Raw genomic sequence first — 26,948 nt, 5'->3', positions numbered from 1 at the left:
TTTATGTAATTCCTCAGTCGTTCCACTAGATGTCAGACTGCTCTGATGCACAAAGCGCCACATTTTACTCCACTCACTCTGGGTGGTGCAGAGGTGGAGAGTGAGCAGGTGATCATTTACTGTCCGCATGATAACTTGTTTTTCTTAATTAATGTATTTAAATCTTTAGGTGGCGCATTGAACGCGTCATTCATTCATGTAAGTTGACATCACTATCTGGGCTCCTCTCAGCTGCATTAAAACTTTATAGACTAAAGAGGGATGACCCAGAAAAAACAAGCGTTTGATGCAGCAGGACTCGTCTCATCTCATCACGTGGCAAATCTAGAATATTTAGATCTCTTGCTTTTTGTATTTTTCTTGTTGTCCTGTTTTAGGTACCTCCAGGACAAAGCCAGGAGACAGGAAGTGAGGAGGACCGGATTCAAATTGGGAACTTAAGTTTTGAAGAGCAGCTGAGAAGATCAGTGTGGTCTCTCTTTCTTTTTGGTTTGAAATGTAAAGGTTAACTCCATCAATATTACACATTAAAGTGTGTTTACAGGTCTAATTAATTACCTTCAGTAATTTCAAGATTCATTGTGGGTAACGTAGGCACCAGGTTTAAAAAGCAGTCTAGTGGTCTAGCAGTGGTACAGCAGAACCAGAGATATCGCCTTTTTTATTCCACCCATTCATCTTCCTTTTCAAAACCCGACGACTTCATTACCCAGAATTCAACTTTGCCACTGAGTGACATCACTGGAGGCAATTTATCAGATGACATGCCGCTTCAGACGTGCAAAAAAGGCTTCATACTACTTTTTCACATATACAGTCATACTCCCCAAGACCTGTCAAAACAGTTTAATGTGTAAAATTGGTGGAGTTACCCTTTAACTGGTGCCAAATGATGAGATCAGTGAGAGCCCACTGAATACTGAGATACCAGGTATCTGACCTTTCTTTAACCAGCTCTGTGTCACAAAATGTTGGCAGTTTATCCAAATTTCACCTGAAACAAGAGCCTCATTGTCATTTCCCTCACAGTGGCTCGAACAGCCTCATTTTTGTGAACAAACATATTTTAGCAGACTGTTGAGCTGCAATACAGAAAGATTGTGAACAGTACGTGTCGACCATATTGTTTTAAAGTCTTAAAATAAAACGAGGCACTGCTGATCAAATATGAACCACGACCCTGTTCATCTCCTGTTTCACAACTAAAATGTTAATGTAATGTTCAACTTTAATACGATGACGTTTGTTACCAGCTGGCCGCCTTGCTGCTTCCCATCAGCGGGAGTGTTTATTGACCCGGTGCGGTGCAGTGCATTCTGGTTGTTGTAGGTTTTCTACCTTTTGAGCAAAAGGGAGTAGCACGGCCATTTTTCTCTGTTGTTTCTGGTCATGTAGCACCAATTTCAAAAATATTTGTCCTCCCACTGCATAGACAGGCAGAGCAGTATTTCTTTAAGCACAATTATTGCCAGAAACTTACTTTTGATAGGTGAGTACACTTAATATCAGATACTTGTAAAAGACTTGTACTCGAGTGCTATTTGTGTGGATGACTTTCATTTGTACCAAAGTAATATTTTAACACAATATCTTTTTTTTTTTTTTTTTGGTCTTATGTGTCTTCATATTCTGTATGATAATTAAGTTAATAATTACCCAAAGCGAGATGATTTCAGGAACAACGCTGCGTTTCAACTACTTAGAGTGTAGTCTAAAAAAAAACCCTAATTTGTTAATGTGAATAAAATTTGCAAGACACACAGAGCTTCCCGTCATATGTAGTTTGTGTACGTGGATTAATATACAACTAATCACCTTTAAGAACTGTGTTGAATAAGCGATTTGAGTATTTTTAGGAGGAACAAAACCATCCCGCCTTTTCCAATAAATTTGAGTACATCTGGTGAGTAAATATAAATGTGTAAAAAAGCTGGTGCAAAGTCAAAGTCCATCAAACACAGTGTGCTGCACACAGGTACAATGAGGAACTGTCTCCCCGCTGAATAATGTTCGTCATGGCTGGAGAGACACACTGCGGCGATGTAGCCCACTTCCTGTTTGTGTCTTTGTTGCCAGCAGCAATAAATTTGACACGACAGCGTGAATGTAAAAACTATTCACTCATTGTTGTGAGAAGCTGATAACATCTCCAGCTGTCCGTTAGTATAACAATAATAATAAGACACATCTTATTCAGACTGCCGTTATTCGATAATTGTAAATGTTTACTGAAAGGTTTTAATTGAGCCCACATAACAAAAGTAATATGTGGATAATGAGGCTATAAAAGTAAACAGTTGTTTACTTTGTTTTTGTTTTCTGACCTGTGGCCCTCACAAGTGAAAGTATGAAAGCTCTCTTAGATTAAAGCGATTACAAAGTCTCTCTAACGTACTGTACAGTGAAGTGAGGATCAGCTTTTGACTAAATTTATTTCATTTTCTTCTGACTAGATAGCCTTCGCTTGTGTCCAAATGCAAAGAAGTATAAAAGAGTATTAACCCTCAAAGGCCAAGAACAACTTTTGGGGCGTCTGACTCTTCTGATTTAGTTTGTTTCAGTCAGCATCAAGTGTCATACATAGTTTTATTAAAGAGAACCGTGTGTTTCAGTTTGGCTCATTTAAAGTCAAAATGTTACGTCTGCTTTGTGGGATAATGGATAACAGAGGATGAAAGGCAAGACTGTTTTCACAGAATTATTATATATTATCCAACAAAACTAGCTTGGCTACAACCACTGCATTTTGGACCAGAGGAAGAAACCCGGACGAGTCAATGCTGCAGAACATGATGGCATAATCACGTTCACTACGGAGGCCCTGAATGCCCAAATAAGAGACATGTGATGGCACTGAAAAGCTGAGAAACTCTTCCTATTATCTAAGTATTCAAAACAAATAAATATAAATATAAATCTTTATCAATATTACTGATGGATATCCATTTTTCATTATGAAATAATTACTTTTTCAATAAATATAGTATTTTAAAAAAGAAAACACTCAACAGGAATAGAACTGACTGTTTTAAATATATTGTTTCTAGAGCAGCAACAGTCATGTTTACTACAGCAAAATCACTGTAAACTCAATAACATCTCACCGGGAACAACCCCAAAATGTCAATACAATAAATAATATTCCTGACATTAAAATACCGAGTGAAGTTTAGAGAACGCTGATGTGATTCACTGCCTGCAGGTACCGCTGGCAGAGGGAGGAGGGGCTGGTTTGTATCAGCAAAGAGTAAGAATTTGGCATATTTTAAGATACTGGTACGTGACAAACTAAGCGAAACAGTTAAGACTACATACAGGCTGCGCACCGGTAGCTTCTCTGTAGCAAGTTGCTATAGCTGATCATAATCAAATCTGTACAGTTTGTGGGTCAGACAGCTAAACAATGAGCTATAAACGTTTGTCAAGCAGAGGGGAGCTGCAGATTGAGACGATAAGTCTCTGTGGGTTCATCACTGTAGGTTAACACTGTCAACAGGACTCAGGCTGAGCTCACTGTCGTCACCAACAGCATCAGAAGTTAAAACACAAAACGGGAAACAAAAGAAACAAAAATGGGTGGGTGGTCTGTGTAACGTCAGTAAAGCAGGTAGCATCTGTGATATCTGTGTACGTACGGTCACATTTCATGCCCTGGTGTATCAGCCCGTAGAGGAGGGAGCCGCAGTGGTCACAGAAGGTCGGGCTGGAGTAAGTGTGGACCTTAAACTTGTGTTTACTTCGAGGATCCTGCAGAGGCAGAAAAACAGAGGAGAGAGAGGAAATCAGTGTTGTTGAGTAATCCAGGTGGTTTTTGGTTTTGAGATGCACTGAATGGTCAAAAGTTTGTGGACAGCACAGATTTTCAGCCACGTGAGACTGTTGAACATCAGGAATATTATGGTACGTTCGTAATAAAACCATTTAGCGTTGACTTCACTGGATCGTCTTCTCACTCAACATTTTGGGAATTGCTCCTAATCTGCTGTAAGTACATCAGTGAGCTCGCCACTGATGATGGTTGATAAGGCCTGGCTCACATTCATCCCAGAGGTGTTGGATGGGGTCAAGTTCTTCCACAACAAACTGGGAAAGCCATTTCATTATGGACCTTGTTGTGTACAAACGTATCATCGTCATACTTGCCAACCTTTCCATATTTTCCCAAACACTCCCATTTTACATTGCCCTCTCCTAATTTCCTTCCAAGGTCACACTTCTCCTGTGTTTCTTCCAATTTCTGATGATTTCTCACACATTTTCCTCTTTTAGTAATCGTAACCTGTTTCTGGCAGTGTGCAGCGTGTAGCCTGCTGCGCCTCGTCCTCCTCAGTGAGTGAGAGACAGACAGAAATAGAGAGGGGAAAAAAAACATTTAAACAAATTTGAGACACCCAAGAGAGAAGAATATCCGTTTCTCTCGATTCGTCTGTCAATCACAGGGGTCACACCGACGTCAATCACCATCGAGAGGCTGACAAACACAGGACAGTGGCTTGAACAGACTCTCTAAAAACTTAATGAGTGATTGAAGTGATAAATAGACTTTAGGCCACAGATTTATGCAACTTTACGCTAGAGGGCAAATTATTCTGGGTTATTTTCTGAGAATTAAAATCATTCGACAAATGCTTTTGAATTTTACTCAAGATTTTGTCATTTTCATTCTTTAAATGTAGCTTGAATGCAGGAAACAGTCCTTGAATCTCAAATTTTTCTGCTGTTGGACCCCGAGGACACTGCTTTGGTTTCAAATTCCTCCCTATTTTTGAGGTCTCAAGGTTGGCAAATACGATTATCATGCAGAAACACGAAGATCTTAGAACATTACTATTGTCCATAATACTGTGTTGTGCATCCTTATTTACCTTTAATGTGAAGGGAACCACAGTATTGATTGAAAGAACATTAATTGCCAACTACTTTGATGATTGATTTATCGTTTCAGTCATTTTTCAAGCATAAATGTCAAACTTTTGCTGGTTCCAGCCTCTTAAAAGTAACGATCTGCTGCTTTTCTTCATCATGTCTGATAGTAAATGAAGAGTATTTGGGTTTTGGAAGAAATCCGAAGATTTCACATTGTGATGTACATTTTAAAGACTAAATGATTATTTGATTAGTCGTGAAAATAACTGGCAGATTAATCAATAATAACTGTAATCATTTGTTGCAGCGCTAGAGGGGACGAGAAAATAAAGCATGAAACTATGACAAACAACCTGGGAGCAAAAGTACTTTTGGCTATGAAGGTGAATATAATCTATAATTTTTTTCCTATCTGTGTGAATTGATCCTTTAAGTATTGCCTCCAACATGACAGAGAGAGAGAGAGAGAGAGAGAGAGAGAGAGAGAGAGAGGTGAAGTGGTGATTGAATATTTGGAGGAGGCTCAAAAAGCAGGAAAACAACAAAACAGCTTTGATGATATAACGAAAACAAAGAAAAGACAGAGGAGTTACAGATTAATAAGCATCAGTCATATGACTTCAAGTCCATGCTGACTCACAAACTGTGTGCGAGTCTGTTTGCTTGTGTGCGCTTGTGTGCGCTTGTGTGTGTGTGTGCGCTTGTGTGTGTGTGTGTGTGTGTGTGTGTGTGTGTGTGTGTGTGTGATACTGGCTCATTAACCTGAGGCAGCCAGGCAGCACATTCTCTCTTTACTGACACATCTCAGTGTGATTTAAGGCCGACAGCTCAGCAGGAGAGAGGACAAGAGGTTACATCTGTGTGTGCGTGTGTGTGTGTGTGTGTGTGTGTGTGTGTGTGTGTGTGTGTGTGTGTGTGTTTATCAAGCAGCAAATACAAGAACTACACACACACACCAACAGCCTGTTCTGACCTCGCTAAACAATCACTAACCGTATGTGTAATAAACGTTTAACCTGAACGCGTGACTGAAGGGACTGCCTCACTGTAGATTCCCTTTTTTTTAAATACGTTTAATTAAGTGAATATTAATTTTGATTAATTCAGGATATTAATTAAAATTAATTCATTTAATTAAGTTGATAAAAAGTGAAGGATTAAGTGAATGCAAGTTGTGTAGATCGTTTCCAGATGTGTGTCTACCTCTTCGCCTTACGCAGCCTGCTAACGCTGATTGTTGATTTACTCGACCTCAACTGGACAATAAAGTTGTAAAGCTATGCTTCATAGGGGGATGTGTGTGGTATTTTCAAAGCGGACAGCTGTGCACATTTCAGATTTGTTTTAACTTCCTGGACAAGACACAAGCTGTGAATACAATCCTGTCTCACAAAAATCAAATAAGGTGGTGAAGCAACAAATTTGAGGAACCACGTTAGCGTTTTTCTTTTTTTTTTTTTGTGTAGTCTAGAGTTTTGAGAATAACTTTCTAAATAGAAGTTCAGATTTATTACATTTATTTTTGTAGAACCATAGAGGAAAGATTTCTACAATTTCCTGACTTCAAATTGTCTGATAATTTACTTAATAAGGTTAAATATCTTGGACATTTTGTTATAGAAAAAATATCAGATGATGATATTTATAGACAAGCAAACATGCTCTCACGTGAGATTAGTATGTGTACAGACGGAGTGAAGATGTAACTGTGCACCACTGTATACTGCACAGTTACGGTCAAACTAGAGAAAAGTAAGCGTGTGGAGACTTCAAGCAGCTCATCCTGTAATGATGCCTTGAGAATATTACTTCAGAGACCTGGATGGAAGAGTGCAAGTGAAATGTTTGTGGTTGCAGGAGTCAATACCACCCAAGCCGTTTTAAGAAATCTCATTTATACATTTCTTCGCTGCCTTAAATCATCTTTGTTTCATCAAACATAAGGTTTAGCACCACACACTACCAGTCCCAGCTGTGGAGACATTGGAACAGCTGACTCTTTTTAAGACACTAATATATTTTCATCTTTTAAACAATGATCCTTTGATTTTTTTTATGTGATTTATTTATTTATCTGGACCTTGAGTCGTAATAAAGTTTGTAATGAATGTACTTTTTGATAATAAAGTAGCCATGTGCAGTAGCACTGATAATTACGGATGTGATACTTCGAGATAGATGGAGAATTGTTATGAATTCGAATCGTTGACAGGTGAATTGTAATTGATTCGACCCATGAGTTTACACCTCTAGTGTGAGTGTACATTGTCTTAACTTACATCGGAGGCAGGTCCCTTGTCGGCCCCCGGACAGGAGAAGGTGACAAATTCATGACAGCGCTTGTGGACCACAAAACAGCACACTGTGGGGGGGAGAAAAAAAGTGAAATGTCACCTCAGGCTTCCTTACAAAGCCAAATAAGTCGACACAGTAGCAACAAAGAGATGAATCAATATGTCAATTATGTGGCATTAGTCACTGAACAATAGCCTCTCATATTTCAGCAGTTCCCATTTGCTCCTTCATGCTGTCAACATTTATATTTAGCGTTGTTGTTTCAGTCGAGATGATTTTACATTTCACAGCTGCATGGTGGGATATCTCCTAATCACATTAATGACATTAGAGCTGCCACAGGAAGCTTCCCACAGAGGCAGCTCCAAATGGCAGCAGGTTACACAACCTGGTGATTTGACTGCTGGAAGTTGTGCTAAAAATCATTAAGTGTAGTTACAGACTGAAGTAACACTCTGCTTACTCTCAGCCCAACATAACCGATATAGCCCAGTAAATCCTTACAGCAGGAAACTAACTGGCCAAAAAGGTGAAGCTCTTTGAACACAAACACAAACACAATCGATCGTCAGGTTTGTCGGACAACACATGGTTTCGTTCTGCTCAGTTCATGAGCGTCTGAGTTTGTCAAAAAGTAGTGAAACACGTTCAAACTCATTAAAAATCCTCTGACGATGGATAGATGCTGTACACGTAATTCACATGTTTATAAAACGGCTAAAGTCAAGAGCTGCATTGTTGAAGGTGAGCATTCAAATCCCTGGTGAAGGAGTTTGTTTCTCAGCTGAAGTATCAGACCTCAGTAAACCGTCTCTCAATAAACTTAAGGTTGTGTGGTCGCCAGATGTTTCACAAAGAAAAAAAAAAAATCCAAAGTTATTTTCACATGCATCTGTCAGATGCTCAAAATAAAGCATGGGTAAAATAAGATGAAAGGAAATCCCCAGGTGTTTCTGATCGCAAAGATAAAACTTTCATACGTGCATTTCCCCATGTGATACAAACTGTATACAAAGTCATTTCACATGTGAAAACATGGATTTCATTTGGACCCAAAATGCTCTCAGATACCAAAATGTAGGCTGGAGTTGTGCAAGAGAAACGGACAAGCTCGTCTAATTCAGTCCAGAGAGGCTACAAATGTCAGAGGACAGTGGAGAGAGCGAGCTGATGCACTCAGCTCTCTTGTTTCGTCCGTTCGACAGTCCAAATGTCAAAATAAACAATAAAAAATCTCTAATGAAAAGTGAGAACCACTTAGGAGCTATTGAATCGTGCATAGTAGATAACATTACTCATCACAAATAAATCCATTTCAGTCGTCCAACACAGTTTCTGTTTACACGTGCAAACAGCCACAGCAGAAACGCTACAAACTTCATGTAAATGTTGACATTTTGTATGTTCTTGTGAAAAACGGTAAAACTGAGCCCCAGGCCACGAGATCTGTGTAATGGAAAGGATGACTCTCTCTCTAGAGGAGGTCCAGAGGAGCAGTCATACTCCGAATATGGGAGACATGGACCGTCTGTATACAGTAACAGCAGAAGTGGAGGCTACCTCCCTGTGAACATCTATGCACAATAACAGACATTTGACATCCATTTTTGGAGTCATTTCTGGGCAAACAAATCCAAACACTTAAGCTTTTCACATTTGTCATTTGTCTTCGTCTTGTTAACAACAGCAAACTGAATCTCTTGGAGTTTTGGACTCGGCTTGGGCTGATATAAGATATTATCAAATATCGCGATATTTGTCATCGTAAGCGATATTTTTCACAATACCAAAAATATCGAGCAGCCGCGTTTTTCTCACCTGGCTGGCCCTCTAGAGTTCAGTGGGAAGGGAATCAGTGGCAGACTAGCTGCACTTTATATATCATACTATTACACTTACTATATATCTAAAAAGCTCCTATTTAACATTATTTTGTTATTTAAATGTGCAGTCAGGTCTTTATTTATTCATTCATACTACTAATCAACATAAAATACAGATAAAATAAAATAAAAACTATAATTATGTTTTAAATCTAAAATATAAATCTGCCCCCGCCCACCCCAGCGATGATTATATCACAATAAGCCTATTTTGGACAGTTGTTTAGACAGAACAAGCTCATTCACTACGACAGCTTTGGCTTTAGGAAATTGTGATTGACATTTTGATACCAAACAGGAATTGAGAATTAAGAAAATAATCTGCAGATGAGTCAATATCGAAAGTCATTGTTAGCTGCCGCCTCAGAACAAGTGAAACATACGGTCGTGCTGAATTTGAGCAGAGCTGCTATTAGACATCCAGCCAGGAAGCTAATCTGAGAGCAGATCTTCCGTCTGTATATCTTAAACTGCACATAGTAGTCACAAGGCACACAATAGTCTCACGCTAAGTCAGATGCAAATAAAGTACAAATGCCTTTTATTTTGGATCAGTCGCTTCCTACAGACGAAGACGTGAACATGACCCGACAGAACAGAAGAGCAGACCAGACTTCTCCTCCGTAGCTCGGCTTTGTGGTTTAAAACCTCACATCACTACTGATGTGTATTTGAATAAAAATCAAATCACACAGAGCTGATTTAAACCACTTCCACTGTATAATGACCTGCAGCGTCAACCAAAAATTCAATTAAGCCACTAAGGTTTAATGTTACAACCAAACGGACCTGCGTGATTATGAAAATATTAACATTGATGTTGCAACCACAACCACTAGAGACACACACACACACACACACACACACACACACACACACACACACACACACACACACACACACACACACACACACACACACACACACACACACACACACACACACACACACACACACACACACACACACACACACACACACACACACACACGGGTGACATTACGCTCTGGTTTAATCTTAATTATTCACATTCTCGTTACATTTTCATGAGGCGCCGTGGCAACTGGCTGCACTTTCCGCTGGTTTCTAGCAGTTAAGCAACAGAGCGCTTGTGTTTGTTTATATGTGTGTGCACGTCGGTTTAACTCTGAATACCGACAGATACAACAGACACCGCAGTCACAGATGGTGAACAGGGTGTAACATGGTTTAACTCCGTCCGTGTGTAGCACTGCACAATGCAAATGAACAGACACAAAACGAGGACGGTGACTGAAAAAAAAAAAAAAAGGGAAATGCAGAGACAAAAAGAAGAAGACAACAAGAGAGAGGAAAATAAAGAATGAAGAAATTAAGCCAGAGCGAAAGAGATAGACTGCGTGTGTGTGTGCGTGTGTGTGTGTGTGTGTGTGGGCAGGAAGGGATGGGGGCACAGCTGGGTTTGAGGCAATGTGAGGGGGTGGAGAATTCATTTGTGTGTTTGCAGTGTGTCAGAAAGACAGAAACAGAACTGGAGCAACAGAAAACACGCTGAAGGATGCAGACACACTTTACAGCTTTTTGTTCATAAATCTGCTCCGTCACTCACACACACACACACACACACACACAAACAAACACACACACACACACACACACACACACACACACACCTGCGCACGCACACACGCGAACACACACGCATAAGTACACACTACTGAAAGACAGGCCTAGTGACCTGCCGAGGAGGTCTTTGCTCTGTTGCCTAGCAACCAGGCTGAGCCCTACAGTCGAGTCTACACACGCCGCCCCGTTTTGTCCGACTGACGGCGAGGACAGCAAATCAGAGCCGGTCCAAAAACGATCCCTGCGATGAACTGCCAGGACGACAGCGGGCCGACAGTTTCACATCGACGGGAGCATCAGGAAGTTCCCTCCATCTTGGATGATTTTCCACAAACCACAGACGGAGGCACTTGTAATCATCGTTCAGGCCTCAACAAGCCTGAATAAACTGGAATAAACCACAGAGATTAGACCCTTCTAGTGAACAGCTCTCTGAAGAGTCTGGCTGATGCAACGCTCAGGTCGCATCGTTTAGACCCGGATTACAAGCAGAACTGAGTCAGAAGAAGCCGTCTGTTGAAATTCTGCAACAGCAGCAACAAACTCTCCCACTTTGTGAAAGGAAATATAGAAGTGTCAACAAACTGTTGGAAAAAATGGCTGTTAAACCTACATAAATAACATCTAAATGAAATCTAATATTAACACTTAAACAATCGATTCAGGTCACCTAAAGGTCCAGTGTGCAGGATTTAGTGGTTACAGAGCACCTCACCCTCCCTGACAGTTGTCGCTAATATGCTATAGGCCGACTCTAGTGCCAGTGTTTGGTTACGTTCTGGGCTACTGTAGAAACATGTCAGGAAAGAAAGGCCCCAGGAAGAGCGGCAGGCTTTGAAGCCAACTTTCATAGTGGCCAAACAGTGTAATTAAAACGTTGCGTCAAGCTTGCATTGTGAAAGGAGCAGCTGTAAAACTGTGGCTAATTTCATTTCAGCATCACATCCCCTGTGAAATGACTGGAAGAGCTGCAAGATTAAACAATTTTAATGTTATTTCAAGTTAGCCGGCTCGGTCTGCGCAAGTCTCTAGTGCAAACGCTAGATGGGCCCAACAACGCAGAAGATCTGGGTATTTTTATAGCCAGGAAGTCGAGCTGTTTTGGCTTTATGCGCCACCAAACATCTTTTATAGGAATGAACAGGGCTCCGCCTCCAACGCAGTGTCCAGATTCTACTCTCCAGATAAAACTTCTCCAACTACCTAATTAATTACCTCAAGATTTGGACAAAGTTGTCGATGCCTCACTTTATTCACTGTTCATAAAAGGGGTTTAATTCTCCATGAACGAGCCGGGCACTGGCTGCAGGCATGCTAGCTGTGGGCGCTGCGGGGAAACTTGGTGTTCAGCCCGTCAAACACTGCACATGCTTCGGCTTTTATATTTCGTGTTTGACCAGGTGTTTCCTTAAGATAGACGTGTTGTTTTGGTCAGCTTTGTATTTGACATTACAAATATTTGATGATTGATATCTGACAGTTGGCTGCCTGGCCGGTAGCAACAGACTGAACAAAGTAAAGTCTGACAACAACTTTGACACCTGATGAAAAACACCTGGTCCCTTTTTTTCCCCCCCATTTACTTCTAAACTAATCCCAACTACCATCATTCATCAATTCTTATCCAGCAACCTTGCTCCTTAAAAAGCAGCCTCTTGACGTGTTGATCATGGTGATCAGCACTTGCATGACTGTCTGACGGCTGAGTGTTGATCAAACGATTGCGCTCTTGGCCGCAGACATTCAGGATGTGTGTTTACAGTCACAGAGACCTTTGAAATGTATTGTTTATATTTGTATTACTGAAGGGAAGACAAAAAGGTCTGCGGAGATACATCAGAGATGGTCCTTAAGCATCAAAGCGTCTGAGTGGGTGGACTGGTGTATGTGTTTGATTGACAACTCAGCAGTCAGGGGAGTCTGACTACTCATACACTGAGATACAATGTAAACAAACTTGTGCGGGTAGCTGCAGCCTGTGAGCGGTTCATAGACTGTGTTTTTGATGTTTCCAAACCACAAACTCCACATATACACAGATTCTTTAGTCTTTGACAGTCAGCATGAAGCATAAACCTTATTGCTTAGTAAATGTATTATTTGCTGGCCCCAGGGCCTCTGCTAGGACATGCACTGTGTTGCTGGCCAGTGCCTCCACTTTCCATTATAACCCGCCCCACCCATCCAGTCTGGTGGCTCCCTCCTCCCCTGGCACCATGTCATCTTTCTTCAGCCTTTTGATTTTCCCTTTAGTTTATCCGGCATTACCCCAGTTAACTTAAGATACATTTTTTCTTTGTTGGAAACTCAATTTTTTGATACATCTGTTGTCTTCAAATGTGTCTTTGCTTTAGTTTATCCGTCACGTGTGCGTCCTTGTTTGTCAGGGTCCGAGACAACACACTCAATCACTGGTCAGCAACAACGGAAGTTCTGGTGGTAGACGACCCAAAAATCCTGCAGGAACGCTACAGGTTGTGTGTTCTTGTACCGAAACAAACATGGAGGCCGACCGGCAGCTTGCACCATTTTGATTAAGTGCAATCTACACTGAAAAAGACCAAAAAAAGAGGGAAAAACAGGCAGATTTTGGATGAGATTTTGGATGGAGCGGCACGTGCAGGACTATATTGTCCGTGCAGGACTATATCATCTGGAATCGGGTGTCTTGTGAGCCCAAAATAACTGCCACGATGGCTGCAGAGTGGCAAGACTCACCTTAAAGGACAGGGGTCGTGTCTTCACCTCGGTCAGCTGAGTTCACACCGACAGTTATCACTCAGTAAATCACTGGTATCGATTAGTCAGTGTAAGAAAAACATCAGCCTGATTATATTGGCACGATTTGTCAATTTGAGAATAAATCAATTGGCAACTGACAGGAATGACAATTTCGATTAATGATCACTCATTTGGTGAATTTCAGGAGAAAATGTCCAACACATAGCTGCTTCAAGCTTTCTGTGCTTGGGCTTTTTTGACGGTAGGTAAGACAAATGATCTATCTATATGGAAAATTATTGTTAGCTGAAGCCCCAAAACTGGTTCATTCATTCAACGTCAGTTTGCTGTAAGTTGCTGTGATTTGTTCTTCCAATCTTACAACATGCTGCGTAGTTTTCAAGACACATTAACATCCAGTCCATTCTGCCATTTTCAGTACGGACACCGGAAAGATCTGTCGACTTTAAGATTCAAGATTCAATGTGAAGGGGCTCAATCTCGAGCAGGCACTTCAAGGTTCGTCAGGCATCCTCTAAAATATGTGTTCGTTTCCCAGCCAGTGTCACCAATGTATCTTATAACCAATATGTTAATCAAGCCTCTCAACCAATCAATATTCTAAACTTCTTCAACCACCAATCAGTCTATGATCAGGATTAAAAGTCAGTCCCAGCCTTGGACAGATTAATAACAACCAAGCAGTGTTTTTTAAGAGTATTTGTTGGCATTTCCTTTGAGTCGTTAAGGCTGTAACAGCTGTAATCTGGACACAGAGGAAACATAAACTCTTACAGACAGAGAGATATTTGCACATTTCATCACTTTTACTTCTGCTTTGAACACCGCTGAAAAGCAGATCACGTCGGTTCCGAGTCGAGGCCAATGGGGCGTGAAGTGGAAAAAAAAGATCAGAGAAAATCAAAGGCCTCCTGAGGAAGACTAAAACATGTGTCGCACTAGTAAACTTGTGGTGGAGTTTAAGATTAAATATAAATCAGAAATGACACACCTGCCATCGCCTAATAAGAAGATGCTGTCCGAGAAAAGTTAAAACTTTTTGTTCAGTTCAGGTTTCACATGCCAGAAGCTGCTTTTTACAAAATCTTGTGTCCTTTGAAAAAAATATGCATGTATTAAATCACTTCAAATTTTTATTTCAAGACTTCCCATCAACCTCAGTTGGACTTTGTGTTTTAAGAGCCAACTAGCAAGTGTTAGCACTCTAGCACGCCAAACTAAGATAGTTAACGTTGTAAACATCATACCTGCTTAACACCAGCATGTTAGCATTGTGAGCATGTTATCATGTTGATGTTAGCATTCAGCTCAAAGCGCCACTGTGCAGCCTCACGGAGATGCCAGCGTGGCCTCGGACTCTCACTCTTGTTTTGTTCCATCGTCTACACAGCTTCATATCCCACTGGGAGTGATTAAGGAGCGGAGCGTCATGCCTGCCTGGTATTGTTGACTCGCTCACAATGTGTTTATCTCTTCTTTTGTTTTTTATTTTTGTGCTTCTGCTGTGGTTGAGTAAACTATGTTGTTAAATCATTTTGTTATTCGTCTGTTTTTAAATGTGTTTATTGTTAAGATTTCCAGCTTTGCTGTGCTGTAGATCCTGAGTCCGCACAGGATGTTTCATTTTGAGGATTGACTGGATGCAAGATGTCGTTCCACTGTCTGGCTCGATCTGCTCTGTGCAGATTGACAAGGCTGCAGTCCGCTGCCGTCAAAAATAGACTCCACGGAGCAGAGTGGAGAGCTTCTGGGAGAAACGGCCACCATCAGCTCCGACGACTGTGTTACGGCCGTAACGCAATAGAAATGGGTCCAGGTGAAAGCTGGTGGTTGGTGACAGATCATGCCGAGATGTCCGTTACAAAAAGGTAGCCAGCAAAACAAATGTTTTCCTACTGTATGGAGCATCTGGCGCGTGCTTGTCTCTTGCAAAGCATTTCATATACTTCTAGTTGTTGAGGCGTGCATAGAAGTTAAATATATTTGGCTGTTTTGCCTGACACGCTTCTCCAAAGCATTTTTTTAAGCAGTCGCACCTGTAACGATGAGTCTCTGTGTGATTGTCTTGTTACACGTGCCTAAATAAATAAATCTAAGCTAACCAGATTTGTGTTTTACATGTTCTGGTCTCTTTAAAGTATTGGACAACTTTGCGATTTCTGCCCCCGATGCAACCAACATTTGTCACGAAAGACATTTTACGTTGAATCCTATTTAGCTGCTTTGGTTTCTGAAGCGGACATTGTAGCTCACTGTCGCAGCTTACTAGGCAATTAAAATATAACAGACGCATCATATAGTTATCAGTAACACCCGTCCTTTTCATACTAAGACACGCTGAAATGTGTGCTGTGAAAAAGGCCTTTGTAGAAACCGATAGTTAGTTCCTTGATTAAACGCTTCAGTTCGGCATCTCTTTCATTTTCAAGCAGAATAATTTAATTTGCTGCATTTAAAAAAATCTGAAACACCCTCATGTGAAACTTTCCTTCCCCTCATCTGACCTGATGACTGAAAAAGTAAATTGACCCCCGTCCAAACCCCCCGCAGACATCTGGACTTCTCTTGAGCAGGAAATGACACGAGATTAACTTCCTCTTTTTTCTGTCAGCGCACACACACACACACACACACACGAATGAACACCGATAAAAGAAAAGCTGAAGGCAGGAGAGAAAGAAGCAACATCTCTACCTGCAGAACAGGTATTCAAACACACCCACAATGCACAGAGGACACCTTTGTCACACAAACACACATACAACATATTCTGCCCCGACACGTCAGAACGAGTCCGCCCCAGATGTCTGACATTCCTCCTGACCAAGTAGAGACTGTTGGTGACTCCCATGTTAGTTTGAGCACCTCCCATTCGTACTGTACTGCACCTCTGCTCTCCTAATCCTCCCTCTTTGTTGTTTATAAATCTCCCACTTTTCTCTCACGACAGGTAAGAAAAAAGGAGAAGAAAATCCACTGACAGCATGTCAAGTCGTATACATGTCGGACTACCAGCACGCACAAACATCTTTCCCAGTGATAAAGTTGAGATACAGTCACCACGTCCTGTTCAAACAACACCTAGGAAGCAGACTTTCAGACCGAAATCTGTGTGGTTTTCATAAATCGTCTTAAGATCTGCAGGTCACTGAATCAACGCCTCCTGCTGCAACACGTTCAGACAAACCCTACCACAGAAACTGAAAAGTATATTCTTGACTCTGGAAACAGCAGTTGTCAAATGATTAAAAGCTCCGAAACAGCTACCGAAAGACGTCTGACTTGTAGAAGTGAGACTGTTTGGCAGACTTTCCAAGAACGAGCAACTTTAAGCAAACTTATCCGAGAGGTCTTTGGAAAGAAGAACCGCAACTAGCGAACCTCATGGTGAGAGTGTTGCGACAAGCAAACCTTTTCCAACAGCCTTTAAATCTTTGGATTATTGATTATTCTCCCTTACAATAAATTAGTAGTTCAGTCTATTGAAAAGGGCAGAAAAAAATCATTTTGTGGCTTTTTTTTTTTTTACATAGTTTAAATAAATCTCTTAATAAATCCGCTTTGCCTTCAAGTTAACCCCAGTTTAACCTTTCACCCTCTGACTTGTACTTGTGACTTTACAACTTGAGATAAACGTGCTCTTTACCACATTCCTCCCGCACATCAGCAAATCAGTGCTCGCTGCATATCTGCGGTGAGGATTTACTTAATCCATATTTAAGTTGAAATTACATAATTTCTATTTATAGCTTCAATGCGAACACTGAAACTCAAAAAACCCTTTGGACCGGCTCACAAAGTCCATATGATATCTATTTTATTAATGTTCAACTATTCTGTCAAGTCAGATGAAGCTGATGCCCGTACTTCCTCTTTCTCAAAATAAACCCTGTACTTTTCAACCTAGTGTTTAAGCAGACCAGCGAATTTCAAATGAACGTAACTGACGAGCTGATAAACTAACTGTGAGTAAACACTGATCCGCTCATCAACTGGTCAAAGGACATCTGGGTGAGATTTAAAGGTTGAATGTAATTTATATGAATAAAACTCATTTTTGTTATTGAGTAATCTGTTTATTTTCTCTAAATAAGATGACGACTTGTTTTGTCTATTAAACATTTAATGACAAACACTTGTCACACTACACTAGTAACCAAGATGATTTATGAAATGTCTTCAGTCTTCAGACCAACAACAGCAACAAAAACCCAAAATATTCAACTTTTTATGTCAAATCGAGACATTTGAGCAACACACTTTTTAAACTTCTGCTTAGAAAATGACTTCAACAATTCATCTAAAATCAAAACAGCTGTCATTTAGTTTTCTGACGATCTGATGATGGACTGACGACCCCTGCGTGGACGTCTACATGCAGCGCTACAAGCCCGCTGCGTGTGGCCCGGAGAAGTAAACCCACTGCTCGTTTCGATGCGGCCTGTATATTCCTCATCCTTTCTATTCTTGCAAAGCAGTCACACACACTGTGGTCTATTCTTTCACTCTTTTATGATCAGGGATATACAACAGACAAATGAGCCCTTTGTTCTTGCTGTCAGTGGGTCAGCATCCGGTTTACTGGTGCACATATAGGGAACGTGTCTGATTTGGTTGTACGCGTGCGTGCGAGTGCACAACAGTTCGAGTTCGTCCTGTAGTATGACCCAGGCTTTAAAGGACAAGTTCACCTGAAACTGAAAATGCAGTCATCATCTCCTCGCCCTCGTGCTGACTGAAAGTCAGGTGACGTTTCATAGACTACAAAACATTTCTAGAGCTTCACAGCCACACGGCGTTGCAGCATCCTCCTTTACCACTGAAGTAGATGGGGACTCGTTTTAGAGGCCGCGACAGACCAAACTGACATCAAAGAGCGGGCTGTGTCGAAGGCTGGGCGTCTCACATCCAACATGCTGCACTTGAAGACACCACAAAGACTACAGCCTCATGTGTTCTGCACCCGTGTGAAAGGAAATACCTCTCAGCCGATATACAAACCGTTGTCGTGATTAAGAAGCATTGTTGGACACCACTCTCACTAAAATGGCCGCTACTAATCGAGAGTACGTCTGATAAAAATGCAAATGCGCTGGCGAAGAGGCAAAGGAGAACAACGAGGAGAAACGGCACTACATGGGTGAATACATGGATACTACGGCGACAGGCTCGGGCTGATCCACCTACCTGAACAGCCAGTGAGAGTGATTTCTCTCGCCTACGATTCAACATGCTGAATCGGCCAAAAACCCTCTGAAAAGTCCAATCCAAGTCTCTGGAAGCCCCGAGATCCTTCATTGATTAGCCAGGATGTTATTTACACCCTTGATGAACGGTTGAGCTCATTCACCCACTTAACAGCTACTTTCAGCTTTAAAATGGGTGTAAATAACGTCTTTTCATAACGATTTTGGATCTCGGGGCTTCCAGAGACTTGGATCACACTGGGCGAGCTCATTTTTTTTTTTTTGCAGTTAACCAGTCCCCATCTACTTCAGCTGTTTGGGAAAATGCTACGACGCTGTTTTTGCTGTGAAGCTCCAGAAATGTTTTGAGGAGTATGAAACTTCACCTGACTCTCCATCTGAGTTTTTTGGGTGAACTACACTTTAGCGATTGTAGCTCTATCACATTTATCTAAATTGAAACTAATTCAGCAAAGTTGTTTACCAGTTTAGCTCCTTGACAGCTGAGCAAACCCATGAGATGTGGTTAACCATTGCCGAGATGTGGAAATTCCTTCTGTCTTGACCTGCAGGTCACCGAAATCAATGCTTAACTGGGTGGTTTGATTGATTGATTGATTATCTACTTCCTATATCTCCTTTGAGAACAATGATCACTGTCTCTTAAACGATCCTTTTAAACCAGTCTGTTGTACAGTTAACGGCTGGAAAATCACCACGCAACCTGATCTGTGAGCAGCTCTACCTGTGTGCCGCTCTGATTGGCTTCCTGAAGCGTGTGTGCATGTGTGTTTATCAGCTCACTGTAGTCCAGGAGGCTGTGTGCATTCGCTCAAGCATATGAAGTGTTAATTTTCTCTCTACCCCCAGTGCGTTTCCTGTATCACCACCAGAGCTGTTGACAAGCCCGTGGCCTCGGGCGACGGGGGGAGTTCAGCTTTTTGCCGTTAATAAACTTCTTACACAACATAATTAAGTCTTGAGCAAGAGCACTGTGTCGAAACTTTGGTCACTTTCTTCCCTAACCCTCAGATGTGCGGTCATGTAGCGGAACCAGAGGAGCTGAGGTGGGTGTCTGAGATGGATCAGTGAAGAGGAGGAAGTGAGACTGCGAGCAGAGAGGGACAGTATCTGCTGCAGCACTGTAGCATGCATGCGATTGAGGGGTGTCACTATGCTGCTGCGAGCGCCCGTTTATGAAACCGCTCTGTGCAGAGGTCCGTGTCTAGACACCCACCCGCCACCTCGACCAGCCGCCCACCAGAAGACACACATCACCACCCACCCACACACCCACCAACCTGGTTTACAATTTCCAATCAGATGTCAGGCTCCATGTGAGGGTGAGGGGAGGAAAGAAAAAAAAAAAAAAAGCAGCTTGAGAATATCTAACTTCCTGGTCTGTTCTGCTTGGCCAAAACCAGACATCTCAGCTTTCACCACTCCGCCGACTCTTCTACTCTTACATCTCACACTGTCTCTCCTGCCTGAGTGTTCTCACTCTCATTTATCGCTGTTGGCAAGCACCTGCTTTGAGTTTGACACCTGCCTGCCAACAACAACAACACGCCGTCAACGAAAGAGCCAACAGGTCACTCCGACAGTGTGCAGACCAGCGGCCCTGAATACAACACAAACACACACAAACACACACAGCAACACTCCTTCAGACAGTGAACATCCGTCCACACACCCACAGACATATGCAGCAGAGGGATTTGTGAATGAGCCACTGCTCTTACCTTGGCACTGGAATCCCTGCTTCCCAAAGCCCCTGCGGACAGAAGACAGACATGTGAAATTTGGGGAATTTACAAGAGATCCACAGACAATGACGCATGCACACACACAGATATCCAATCACACATGGACACCTCCACACCTCCACACACACACACGCACGCAGCTGCAGCTGCAACAGTGGGGCCCTGTGTGTTTTTGTGTCTCCAGCTACATTCCTCCACCAGACCTCCAGTTTCAGAGATGGGTGTCGGGTCGATGCGGTAAACGCCGAGCAGCAGCGCCTGCTCTGCGGCTGCCGACGACGCATCCCCCCCGACAGGCCCGGCGGAGCTGTCGCATTGTGGAAAACAGGGGGGATGGCGCATCGCGGTGTTTATGACAGTGACAATGAATGAAACACTGCGGCGTCTGAGCGCTGTCAGAGTGGAAGGAGGCCGATCACAGCCGCCGCCGCCGCCGCAGCAGCAGCAGCAGCAGCAAGTGATTCACCTGTGTCCTTTCCCCCCCTCACACATACACACACACGCGCGCGCGCGCTCACCAGATGAAGTCCGTGCAGTGGCTGCAGAAGGTCGGCTGCTTGAAGAAGCGCGCGATGAACTTGTGGTTCTTCACCTCGTGCACATTCTTCTGGCGGAGGGCTCCCTGACGGGCGAAGCCGCGCGCGCTCTCCGGTACCTCTCCGTCGCTGTTGGGGTCAGCCATCTTAACGAGGAAGCGAGTCCGACAGGAACGAGGGGTGAGGAGAGCGAACAGAGAGAGGGAGCGACGATGGAGGCAGCGGGGGAGAACGAGCGCATGAGCCTCCTCCTCCTCCTCCTCCTCCTCTCCGCCCCGCTGACCGCCTCGGTGTCGCTCGTGCTGCCGGTGTTTTGTCGGTGTGCGTCCGGCTCGCGCTGAAGCTGCTGCTGCTTCCGGCGGGTCCCCGGGCCGCGCGCCTGCTTCCCCGTTCACACCGAAGTGTTGCTGCTTACTACTCTCTCTCTCCCTCTCTCTCTCTCTCTCTCTCTCTCTCTCTCTCTCTGTCTGTCTGTCTGTCTCTATGTCTCTCACTCTATTTCTCTCTCCAACCTCTCTCTCTCTCCCTCTGGATCTCTCTGTCTCTCTCTCTCCCTCTGGATCTCTCTGTCTCTCTCTCTCCCTCTCTCTCTTTCTCTATCTCTATCTCTGTCTCTCTCTCTCTGTCTCTCTCTCTGTCTCTGTCTCTCTCTCTCTCTGTCTGTCTCTCTCTATCTCTCTGTCTCTCTCTCTATCTCTCTGTCTCTCTCTCTCTCTCTCTGTCTCTCTGTCTGTCTGTTTTATCACTTGTATTTCTTTGACTTGTAGTCTCATATTGACTTTTTGTGTTTTTACATTTCCCTCCTTCTCGTTTTGACCCACCTTGTGTTTGTGTTGACTGTTGAGTGTTTATTCTGTCATATTGTCTTCCTGAGTTTCCTGTTTTTGATGAAGCGTTTTGTTTTTAAAGGTGCCACATAGATGAAATGTATAATTCGTATTATTATGACATGTGTGCGCGCGCACATTTCTTAAAGCGCGTCACACCTTTGAAGCAATCCCTCACTAACAATAGCCGCACAAGTCAAACCACAAGGACTGCATACTTTCAACAGAGTACGATAGGAGACACACACACACACACACACACCAAACTGGTTCACCTGCCTTGAAAAGCATTGACTCTGAGGCCCCTGACTCAGGGCCCGAAATTTGAATTGTGTCATGAACTACAAATATCACGTTTCAAAAGAAAGTTTTTGTGTTAAATCGCTCAGCACACGTTACCAACACCAACATGGCCGCCAACTCAGCACAGAAAAGGTACTAAATAAGATGAAAATCACAATAAATCTGTCCATACTGACGACTGCAGTTATGTGAAAGGAGAGTTTGTCAGTTTTGTGAGCTGCTAATATAAACAGGACCAGCTCAACAAGATTTTAGTTACAGGTTTTGGTGCAGAATATGATCCATGTGGTATTTTATAATCAGGTTTGGGGAATAACAGAGTACATGTAACAGGATTACGTAATCAGGATTCAACAAAAGGTAACTGTGTTCCTTTAAAGTTGCAGAAAAAATACATAGTTGGATTTAGTTCACATTCAGTAAAAAAGATGATTATTTACAGGATAACATTTCCAATATAAAGAACGATACACTTGTCTGCAACCACGCACATGCGCACACATGTCAACACTTCACGAGTCGCACATATGACTCTGATCTTAAGTGAAACCAAATACACAAGCGCGTGTTTGTACAGAGGACAGGATTTAAAAAAACATTGAATAAAAGTCTCATTGACATTTATTTTCTTCCATCATTAATTGCAAATGTTTGGTATTGAAGTTATCCAAAAGTAGTGGCAAGTAATCAAGTCACGTTACTTTCATGTTGTGATACTTGGATTACTTTACTTCACCGTGATGTTGCCAGGCAACCGGCTCAGACTCCAGGAAGTCACTGCTCCTGGGCAAGAAATAATCCTGCACATAACCCCCCCGTCATACCACCACAATACGCTGTTACCGCAGTTAGATGTTTGCATGGATTAAACAAATGTAACCAGGTGTAAGTCAAGCAGACGATGAAATAGATAAACACATTCCCTGTTATTGCAGATGAACTGTTCACACCCTGGACAGCAGGGGAAGTGGTTTCTGCCTACCTCTCTGCATGAGCAGTGCAGTTACTCACAGCTGAGGGGGCAACTGAAAGTACCGCGGGTGTATTTTCACACACTTCTGGTGTGACGGAAACACTGTTGACTTTTTTTTTTGTGAATGGTTCAAGATTGTTGATGCAGATGGAAATAAACTGTAAGCCAACGAGCATGAAGCTGTGTTTATTAACAATGTTAGGAAAGGTTATGTAATAGCTCATGTGTATGTGCCAGAATGTGTTTAATAGTTGCCTGAGGAGAAACTGGGTTCGTTTAATTTAGTAACTTCAAGACATGCATACAAGTAGTGATGCTGTGTGCTAAAGCAGTGTTGTCGACCTGTCTCGTATCCTCGGTGTGATTTCTTAACCGCTTTACTCGTATGTTTTACTTTTAAAAGAAGAATGATGTTCCTCCTACGAAAGAAATGTGAGATTCTTGAACTATAACACAGCCTTGCTCAGTTCTGCACTCTTCAAAGTTTTCCTTTCTGATGTCCAGACCACAATAAAAGAGATTCAGTTAACCTGCGTATTAAAACAGGTAGTAGGATGTCATCTTTTTTGTTATATTTAGATGGATTGTGCCTTTAACCTCACTGGAGCGATTCATGTTCTGTGTAGGAGGTTAAGTGTGAATGACAGAAACAACTGCCTCTTCTGAATATTTGAACCTGCTATGTTCCAGGTTTAATGTGAGAAAAGGGCTTAAAAAGGTGTTCGTCTGTCACCTGAACGCAGCTGCAAGTAACCATACCAGCAACGATGAGTCGGGCAGATGAATTTAATGAAGAAGAGGAAAGAAATCAGATGATGGTGTGTGAAATGTTATGCAGCGGTGATATACAGTAACTGGACTTAAAACTGATTTCATTGAGTGTGTTTTGCACACGAGTTCTGATCGGATACACCCACAAAAAAAAACTCTTTTTAGTCTTGGCACTTTCAGGATGTTGTGAGTTAAAAAGTCTGCTGGGAACACCAACCTGTTTTCTAATGGGGCGGTCACGACTCGAAAAAAAGGTTGAAAACTACTCATTAAGTCATTGTTATGCAAGGTGTAAACCTCACCGACTGCAAACGATCCACCTCTGCCTCTGTGCACATTCCAGTCAGAGGAGCAAAACACAATGAAACATGTTGCATTCCTGACGCTTCTTTTTGGATATTAGAAAAATAATCTGCCTGTCTTGTTTTTCTGATATTTCATGAAAAATACAAAGGTATTTAACTGATATTTATTTGAATATTGCCATGATATGTTGCTAATTTTCGGTGATTTTATGTTTAACAAATATTTTTTGAGATATTTTATTAATAGTCTTTTGATATTTCTTTCTTTTTTCTTGGTTTAACACACGGTAGCTATGTATTTCCATTTCCTGTGACAATCGTAGGATATGTCAGAATGGCAAGGAGAGAAAGAAATCATGGTTTGAGTTTAACTAAGCTACATTATAAACATATGAACAATCTCTAAGGACAGTTGTTGGTATTTACTTATTCTTTTTTTATTGACTGATGCAAAACAAGTGAGAGACGCAGGAACAACACTGTGTCAAAACAAACAGAACAAAACAAAAAGGATGTATATTTTACTTTCATGCAATAAAAATTAGTAAAAACTAGAAATTAGAAACTAAAATCTATTAAAAAAACAACAACAACCATAAGTTAACAGTGCCATTCAGCAAGGAATTCACTGAGAGGATGAAAAGATTCAGCTGATCTCGAACACTCTTTGTAAAAAAGGAGCATTTTCATTGATAGACGGTGCAAAAATAAGCTAATACAATAAGTCAACAGTGGTAAAGGAGGGCTGGAAATGGCCCTCTGAAAGGTAGATCCTTGTTTAGCTTCTCAAACCGTCAGTTTGTTTTGAAGCCTGATGGTTTCATCTGAAAACAGCCCCTGCTGCAGAGAGCACATATGGTGACGTGACACAACCGTAAAGAAAAAGGCTGCGCAACATGTCGTCCACCTGGAGAGCGGAGGGTGTCATATGCTGGACAGATTGTAAAACCCTCAAGGCAAATCTGTGATTTTGATAACAGCACATAAAGATGCAAATGACTTGACAAAATCTCACTTTTGGTTCAGATACTGGTCAATTAAAGGTGCACTACGTAGTTTTGGGGAAGAAACAAAACAAAAAAAAACTAAGAAACTAAACAAACTAAATAAACAAACTCGCTTCATTTTCATGACTGACTCAACTGAATAAACACACTGACCTTTAAGGACAACACAGTTTCATACTGTTTTAGTTTGTTTATATGTGGCAGACCCTGCCACCTTTCTAGCTTCTGGGGACCTTATTTTCCTCTGAGAACAGCTCCGCTCAGGTCTGAAAAAAAAAAATATCTCAGATTTTTTGTTATTACCTCATTAAGGTTGTAAATATCAAAACTGTGAGCTTGAGTTTCCTCTCCAGAACTACAAAGCGCCCCTTTAAGTATGAAGCGTGGTGGGATTATTCAGTCGACAAGTAGTGATCGGTGCACAAGATCAATGAATATGCTTCAGGAACTAAACAGGGAGTATACAGGCATTACAGTGCACAGTTATTGTTGGAGAGACACTGTGCAGACCTGTCCAGGTTGTTGTTCAGGATTTCAGTGACTTCCTCTTCAGTGCTGCCAACGCACAGGTGACGGTGCAGTTCAGCAGGGAACACGGACCGCGGTGGCAGAAGTAGGAAGACGAAGAGAAGAATTTGCGTGATGTTCTTGGAGCTCTGCCAGTTTTCATGCCTGTGCACAAATGACCAAATTCTGTGGAAAGTGTGTGTGTGTGTTTCCAAACAGCGATTCTTTGTTGTTTACTTGTCAGCCTTCAGGCACTGAAGACATGCACCCTGTTAAAACAACAACAAATCCAATGTTGCTGAAAAGTTTCTGCTGCTTGCAAATCATGTAAGCTGAACCTGCCTGTATAAACAACACGTTGTATTCACAAATGAGAGTTAAGGTAATGAGATCTCGTGTACTAAGGGAAGAGGTGTGGTTCAACATCACAGTGATTTGTTGATACGTTTCTGTGGTCTGCGTCAATGAAAGCTCATTACTGTCGCTGGAATCTTCGCTGATATGATCAGAAACATGGAGTCCTCCTAACTACAACTACCTTCTCACACATTTAGGACCTACTTTCAGCACTGAAATGCTTTGTGAATAACTTAATGAGACCAAAACCCCAGGAGTCTTAAAGTCTGGACTGACACACCCCTTGTTTTTGAGTGTTTACTCTAGCTGAGGCAGTTAGGAGCTACTTTTAGGCTCAGGATGTTTTGAGAAAATGGCTCCAGACCTTCTTTGCTCTACCATTTGTTGAGGACACATTTTTAACCTCTGATTAAAGTCAGTGCAGCCTGGTGATGCTCTTCACTGATATGTTTCCATGGAGCTGCTCTATGCTCATTTTGATTATGTAACCCTGGAGGCTGAGAACCAGTGGTAGAGGAAGTATTATAATATAAATCCCACAGTGTAGGAATACTGCGCTACAGGTAAAAGTGCTCCATTCAAAATCAGAACAAAAGTATTAGCATCAAAATAAACTTACAGCAACAAAACTTGGATAAAATTATTGATGCTTGAGGCGTAAGCGTCCCTAGCGTTGCAGCTTGTAAACGATGAGCTCATTTCAACCACTTTATATAATTCTGATTATCTTTATTCAATGAAATGCATCATAATTTATGAGTTGATTATTTTGACATGTCCAGAATAAATTGGTGAAACTGAGATGAGTCAGTTTTGTCTTGAAGGTGTGCGTGGGCTACCTTTGTACCTTTGAGTATTCAAAGGTTGGAATATGACTTTGGTTTAGCATCTCAAACACTGGGAAGGTGCATCCTTTTAAAGATCAGCTTGTAGTAGATTATATTTTGTGTGTAAATAGTCAGTATTGGCAAAGCAACTCATTTATAATGCCAAATAATGCAGTCAAATAAATACAATAA

At 41.9% G+C, this 26,948-nt stretch overlaps 1 protein-coding gene across 2 annotated transcripts in view; it reads right to left on the bottom strand.

Annotated features, from left to right (window-relative positions):
* Positions 1 to 21,315, bottom strand: part of LOC311273990 (protein kinase C beta type) — a 37,132-nt gene extending 15,817 nt beyond the window's left edge. For both annotated transcript variants that reach the window (XM_084381365.1, XM_084381364.1), the window contains exons 1-4: positions 20,862 to 21,315; positions 20,320 to 20,351; positions 7,146 to 7,228; positions 3,636 to 3,747 (exon numbers count right to left, since the gene is read on the bottom strand). In XM_084381365.1, the coding sequence (XP_084237491.1) occupies positions 3,636 to 3,747; positions 7,146 to 7,228; positions 20,320 to 20,351; positions 20,862 to 21,025 (391 nt within the window). In that variant the 5' untranslated portion in view covers positions 21,026 to 21,315. The remainder of the gene's footprint in view (positions 1 to 3,635; positions 3,748 to 7,145; positions 7,229 to 20,319; positions 20,352 to 20,861) is intronic.
* Between the last annotated feature and the right edge of the window lie 5,633 nt (positions 21,316 to 26,948).

This window comes from Pagrus pagrus (assembly GCF_965226575.1).
Source record: "Pagrus pagrus genome assembly, chromosome: 2".
Lineage (NCBI taxonomy): Eukaryota > Metazoa > Chordata > Actinopteri > Spariformes > Sparidae > Pagrus > Pagrus pagrus.
This window is presented reverse-complemented; position numbering and strand designations above follow the sequence as displayed.